Source organism: Entelurus aequoreus, linkage group LG03, assembly GCF_033978785.1.
Source record: "Entelurus aequoreus isolate RoL-2023_Sb linkage group LG03, RoL_Eaeq_v1.1, whole genome shotgun sequence".
Taxonomy (NCBI): domain Eukaryota; kingdom Metazoa; phylum Chordata; class Actinopteri; order Syngnathiformes; family Syngnathidae; genus Entelurus; species Entelurus aequoreus.
In genome coordinates, this window is record NC_084733.1 from 95,196,175 (window position 1) to 95,202,958 (window position 6,784).

Sequence of the window (6,784 nt, forward strand, 5' to 3'; positions counted from 1 at the left end):
GGTAAGTATGGCTCCTTTATGGAGTCCGAACAGGTCCAACAATGTTTTTAGGAAGTTTTTCAGGTTTTTTAATGTGTTTTTGTGAATTTTTGAGGTTTTTTGTGATTTTTTAAGATGTTTTTTGTATTTTTTTGCAGGTCCTCGTAGGAGTGCTGGGACATCCGGGGCCCCCCCAGCGCCGGAATGTCCGAATACCCAGGTAAGTAGCTGTACAATGCAGGTAAGTAGGGTAAGTGGGAATAATATGATGTTGTTTTTGTTGTTTGTGTGTACACAAATGGCCCAGGTGGGCCCACAAGGCAGAGCGCGAGCCGTAAGTGGACCAGAGGCACAGGCGGGTTAGGGTTGGGGTTGGGGTTAGGGTTAGGGTTAGGGTTAGGGTTAGGTTTAGAGTTAGGGTTAGGGTTAGGCATAAAGAAAAAGAGTTGGTTAGGGTTAGGCATAGAGAAAGAGAGTTGGTTAGGGTTAGGGCTAAGGGTGGGGGTGGGGCGATAGAAAAGAGCGAAAAAAAAGAATAGAATAAGAAGGGTGTGCACGGTCCGTCTATGGCCCAGCGGGCTCGCACTCACGTCTCATTGAGCCCCCCCGGGTGTCTAGTACCCAGTCTGTGGATCCAGAGGCCTTCCGCCCGCCTCCGTTGGGCGGCACTCCATCTGGAGTTGGCTTGGACCACACACGCCCGGACAGAAGCCCACCCGTGCCGGATAAAGTGTTGGACAAGGTAGGTGGTGGTGTTCTTCTGCCGGACAATGTTATATTTATGTTGGTGGAAACGGGTGGCGATGGTGTTACCCGTTTCACCAACATACATAGCACGGCAACGCTGGCAGAGGATAACATACACGCAATTTTTGACCTGCCCGTCTCCTCTGCACAGCGGCCGGAAGACCTTACCGCTGTGGCGATTGACCAGCCAAGGGATGTTCCGCAAGGGAGCGCTGCTCCGGGCCGAGGGCGGATCTCCGGTGGAACTGATCCGAGCCCTGACAAGCAGATCACCCAGGCTGGGATTTTTGCGGTAGGCCGAGACCAGATAATAGTCCTTTAGTTTGCCGCTTTTCTCCACAAAGGTACAAAAGTTACCCTTGACCCTTCTGGAAACCTGTACCGCCGCAGGCGAGAAGGTTGTAATGAGGGGGATCATGTGTTTACCAGGGGGAGGCTTCTTCTGGTCCAGGAAGCACCTGAACTGTCTCCTGAGGAAGGATCTGGAATACCCTCTCTTCCTCAGGGCCGTGAACAGGGCTCCCATGGCCGTTACAAAGTCCTCCCGCCTGGTGCAGATCCGGTGGAACCTCAGCAGCTGGGACTTCACCAATCCCGCGTAGGTGTGTCGGGGGTGGAAGCTGGTTTTGTGGAGGAGGGCATAGGTATCCGTCTCTTTAAAAAACACCTTAATGTCCAAATGGTGAGTGGAGGTGAAATCCGGACCCTTGAAGGTGGTAGTGTCCAGGAAGTCCACTGACGTGGGGCTGGTGGTGGACTTAATGGTGATACTGGGGTTGTGGGTATTCAGGGTGTGGCGGAACCCCTCAAATTCCTCCATGGAATGAGTCCACACCCCCCAGATATCATCCAAATACCTGAAATAATGGAGGGGCCTGATTGCGCAGGCAGCAAGGGCAGAGGTCTCCCATTCTGCCATGAAGATGTTAGCATAGGCCGGAGCAAACTTTTTGCCCATGGCCGTGCCCTTGATCTGTAGAAAGAACCGGCCATTGAACTCAAAGTCGTTCCTCCTGAGGTTGATGTCGAGAAGCTGGAGGAGTTCCTTCTCGGGCCTGCTAACATCTCGGTATTTATAAAAAATGTTTTTGACGGCTTGGATGCCCTGGTCAATGTCAATATTCGTGTACAAACTATCAATATCAATGGTAAACAAGACTGCCTCTTGGGGAATGATCAAATTTTTAATTTTGTCAATAAAGTCATATGTGTCCTTAAGATAACTCTCGTGTTTAATGGAGAGTGGGGTCAAAAAGTAATCTATAAACGCCGCCGTCCTGTAGGTTTCACTGCCGCAGTCGGACACAATGGGCCTGCCCGGGGGTATCTCGTACGGTCGGCTCCACTTGTGTCGTTCCTTGTGGATCTTGGGGAGCAAGTAGAACCTACGGGGGCGGGGCTCCGATTCGCCCAAGAGGTAAGTCTTTTGTTTGTGGTTAATGAATCGTTTTTTCATTAAATTTTTGACTATGTTTTCGACCATAGGGATCGTTTGTGGGTAAATGGGCGTGGTCAATGGTTGGTAGTAGGTGGTATCACTCAATTGTCTGGTGCCCTCCCAGACATATTGAGACCTATCCATGATGACCACTGCGCTACCCTTGTCTGCCGGCTTAATAATTATGTTCCTGTTGTTTTTCAGGCTATGCAGGGCCTCTGTTTCGTCCCGCGTCAGGTTGGGCGCGACCGCGAGGGCGCAGCCCGATAGGAGCGACGGGTGTTCGTCCGCCAGGACCAGCGTTTGGACCTCTGGAGGAAGCAGTCCCGGTGAGGGCTCCCAATCGGACCTCGGGGTGAAAGGTCGCGGCCCAAGAGACTCTTGCTTTTCATAGAAAACCGCAGTTTTGACACTTCTATGATATTCCTGCAGGTCGAATTTTACTTGATGGTGCCACTCTGGACTGAGGCTGGTGGACGGGACGAAACTGAGGCCCTTGTCGAGGAGGGAATGCTGCGATGAGGTAAGTAGGAAATTTTTTGATAAATTTACGATGTTTTTGTTTGTGTTTATGTTTCCCCCCCGAAAGGTCGGGCTTTTGGGGAGGTCAAGGGTTAGGGTTAGGGTTAGGGTTAGGGTTAGGGTTAGGGTTAGGGTTAGGGTTAGGGTTAGGGTTAGGGTTAGGGGTTTAGGGTTAGGGTTAGGGTTAGGGTTAGGGGTTAGGGTTAGGGTTAGGGTTAGGGTTAGGGTTAGGGTTAGGGTTAGGGTTAGGGTTAGGGTTAGGGTTAGGGGTTAGGGTTAGGGTTAGGGTTAGGTTAGGGTTAGGGTTAGGGGTTAGGGTTAGGGTTAGGGTTAGGGTTAGGGTTAGGGTTAGGGTTAGGTGTTGTGGGGTTAGGGTTGGGGGAAGGGGGATGGGCAAGGATGCACTGTCCTGCTTCAGCCCGTGCCGGTAACGTCAAGCTCCAACGGTAGGCCCTCAGGGCACCCTGCAAGAAAGAAATCACAAAAGCATTAGATGTGATGTCAAACACATTGTTGGACCTGATTCCAGCGACGCGTTTCGGCTTGTCAAGCCTCATCAGGCTGGCTTTGGCTTCTCCATGTTTTCTCTGCAGCGTGATGTCCTCTCATCGAGCGCTGTGAGGGAGATGTGCCTGTCTCAGGAATGGAGGAGGTTTTGAGCAGGAAGGGGGCGGGGCTGACACCCTCCACATCAAGGCAAAAAGATATATGCCTTGATCTCCCTCAAACTCCTATTTACAATGTGTTTAAAACAAGTCTTTCAAGTTTATGACTTGCTGCCCCCATCACACCTGCCGCAAAAGGACAACTCACCCACAAGGCACCCGTCAGGTCCACCGAGGAGACAAGACACCTGCGCACGGACTGGCGGCACTGGCCAAGTTAGGTGTTGTGGGGTTAGGGTTGGGGGAAGGGGGATGGGCAAGGATGCACTGTCCTGCTTCAGCCCGTGCCGGTAACGTCAAGCTCCAACGGTAGGCCCTCAGGGCACCCTGCAAGAAAGAAATCACAAAAGCATTAGATGTGATGTCAAACACATTGTTGGACCTGATTCCAGCGACGCGTTTCGGCTTGTCAAGCCTCATCAGGCTGGCTTTGGCTTCTCCATGTTTTCTCTGCAGCGTGATGTCCTCTCATCGAGCGCTGTGAGGGAGATGTGCCTGTCTCAGGAATGGAGGAGGTTTTGAGCAGGAAGGGGGCGGGGCTGACACCCTCCACATCAAGGCAAAAAGATATATGCCTTGATCTCCCTCAAACTCCTATTTACAATGTGTTTAAAACAAGTCTTTCAAGTTTATGACTTGCTGCCCCCATCACACCTGCCGCAAAAGGACAACTCACCCACAAGGCACCCGTCAGGTCCACCGAGGAGACAAGACACCTGCGCACGGACTGGCGGCACTGGCCAAGTTAGGTGTTGTGGGGTTAGGGTTGGGGGAAGGGGGATGGGCAAGGATGCACTGTCCTGCTTCAGCCCGTGCCGGTAAGGGTTAGGGTTAGGGTTAGGGTTAGGGTTAGGGTTAGGGTTAGGGTTAGGGTTAGGGTTAGGGTTAGGGGTTAGGGGTTAGGGTTAGGGTTAGGGTTAGGGTTAGGGTTAGGGTTAGGGTTAGGGTTAGGTTTGTGGTTAGGGTTAGGGTTAGGGTAAGGGGGAGGGGCAAAGGGTGTGCACTGTCCGTCTACAACCCGTCAGGCGACGCCCACGCCAACCGCAAAACTCCCCAGAGACCCCGAATGAGAATGCGGTGGCAAACACAAGCGCAGAAACTATTGTGGCTGTCCAACTACGCGTTTCGGCCCCCTAGGCCTCATCAGGTTGGCTTTCTGTTACCTCATGCCTACTGGGACGCTTCTAATTCCCAGTAGGTGGAGCACTCCTAGTCTCCTGAGGCTAATTCATCTTCCCTATTTCTCTACAGCAGGATGTGCCCTCATCGACCGCCGGGGAGGGAGTGAGCCTTCTGGCAGGAGGAGCTATTTATAGGAGAATACTGCAGGGGGCGGGGCTCAAGCTCTCCACTGCAGTGTCGCCAGCGACTTCTCAAAAATATTGATCAAAAATTAATCCTACATGTGTGACGTGTCATCTTGACGTATTGTGTGCGTCACACAGTGGACAAACACCCAGGTAAGTATCAATGTGTTTGTTACCTGTATTAAAATGTTTGCTTTGATCAAGCTCTGACTCCTGTGTTATTAATGTGTTTGACCCCTCCACCACATCACAAACAAAGTCCCCAGAGGGCCCACGGACGGCAGGGCGCCGCCCAACAGACGGGTTGGAGGCACTGGCGGGTTAGGTTTGTGGTTAGGGTTAGGGTTAGGGTAAGGGGGAGGGGCAAAGGGTGTGCACTGTCCGTCTACAACCCGTCAGGCGACGCCCACGCCAACCGCAAAACTCCCCAGAGACCCCGAATGAGAATGCGGTGGCAAACACAAGCGCAGAAACTATTGTGGCTGTCCAACTACGCGTTTCGGCCCCCTAGGCCTCATCAGGTTGGCTTTCTGTTACCTCATGCCTACTGGGACGCTTCTAATTCCCAGTAGGTGGAGCACTCCTAGTCTCCTGAGGCTAATTCATCTTCCCTATTTCTCTACAGCAGGATGTGCCCTCATCGACCGCCGGGGAGGGAGTGAGCCTTCTGGCAGGAGGAGCTATTTATAGGAGAATACTGCAGGGGGCGGGGCTCAAGCTCTCCACTGCAGTGTCGCCAGCGACTTCTCAAAAATATTGATCAAAAATTAATCCTACATGTGTGACGTGTCATCTTGACGTATTGTGTGCGTCACACAGTGGACAAACACCCAGGTAAGTATCAATGTGTTTGTTACCTGTATTAAAATGTTTGCTTTGATCAAGCTCTGACTCCTGTGTTATTAATGTGTTTGACCCCTCCACCACATCACAAACAAAGTCCCCAGAGGGCCCACGGACGGCAGGGCGCCGCCCAACAGACGGGTTGGAGGCACTGGCGGGTTAGGTTTGTGGTTAGGGTTAGGGTTAGGGTAAGGGGGAGGGGCAAAGGGTGTGCACTGTCCGTCTACAACCCGTCAGGCGACGCCCACGCCAACCGCAAAACTCCCCAGAGACCCCGAATGAGAATGCGGTGGCAAACACAAGCGCAGAAACTATTGTGGCTGTCCAACTACGCGTTTCGGCCCCCTAGGCCTCATCAGGTTGGCTTTCTGTTACCTCATGCCTACTGGGACGCTTCTAATTCCCAGTAGGTGGAGCACTCCTAGTCTCCTGAGGCTAATTCATCTTCCCTATTTCTCTACAGCAGGATGTGCCCTCATCGACCGCCGGGGAGGGAGTGAGCCTTCTGGCAGGAGGAGCTATTTATAGGAGAATACTGCAGGGGGCGGGGCTCAAGCTCTCCACTGCAGTGTCGCCAGCGACTTCTCAAAAATATTGATCAAAAATTAATCCTACATGTGTGACGTGTCATCTTGACGTATTGTGTGCGTCACACAGTGGACAAACACCCAGGTAAGTATCAATGTGTTTGTTACCTGTATTAAAATGTTTGCTTTGATCAAGCTCTGACTCCTGTGTTATTAATGTGTTTGACCCCTCCACCACATCACAAACAAAGTCCCCAGAGGGCCCACGGACGGCAGGGCGCCGCCCAACAGACGGGTTGGAGGCACTGGCGGGTTAGGTTTGTGGTTAGGGTTAGGGTTAGGGTAAGGGGGAGGGGCAAAGGGTGTGCACTGTCCGTCTACAACCCGTCAGGCGACGCCCACGCCAACCGCAAAACTCCCCAGAGACCCCGAATGAGAATGCGGTGGCAAACACAAGCGCAGAAACTATTGTGGCTGTCCAACTACGCGTTTCGGCCCCCTAGGCCTCATCAGGTTGGCTTTCTGTTACCTCATGCCTACTGGGACGCTTCTAATTCCCAGTAGGTGGAGCACTCCTAGTCTCCTGAGGCTAATTCATCTTCCCTATTTCTCTACAGCAGGATGTGCCCTCATCGACCGCCGGGGAGGGAGTGAGCCTTCTGGCAGGAGGAGCTATTTATAGGAGAATACTGCAGGGGGCGGGGCTCAAGCTCTCCACTGCAGTGTCGCCAGCGACTTCTCAAAAATATTGATCAA

General features: G+C 52.4%; 1 protein-coding gene across 1 annotated transcript; it reads left to right on the forward strand.

Annotated features, from left to right (window-relative positions):
• Window positions 1-522: 522 nt before the first annotated feature.
• LOC133645996 (uncharacterized) lies at window positions 523-1,553 on the forward strand. Its single transcript, XM_062040919.1, has 4 exons — window positions 523-721; window positions 878-1,018; window positions 1,156-1,370; window positions 1,414-1,553. Exons 1-4 carry the CDS (start codon window positions 546-548, stop codon window positions 1,551-1,553), a joined length of 672 nt encoding a protein of 223 aa, XP_061896903.1. The 5' UTR covers window positions 523-545.
• Window positions 1,554-6,784: the final 5,231 nt, after the last annotated feature.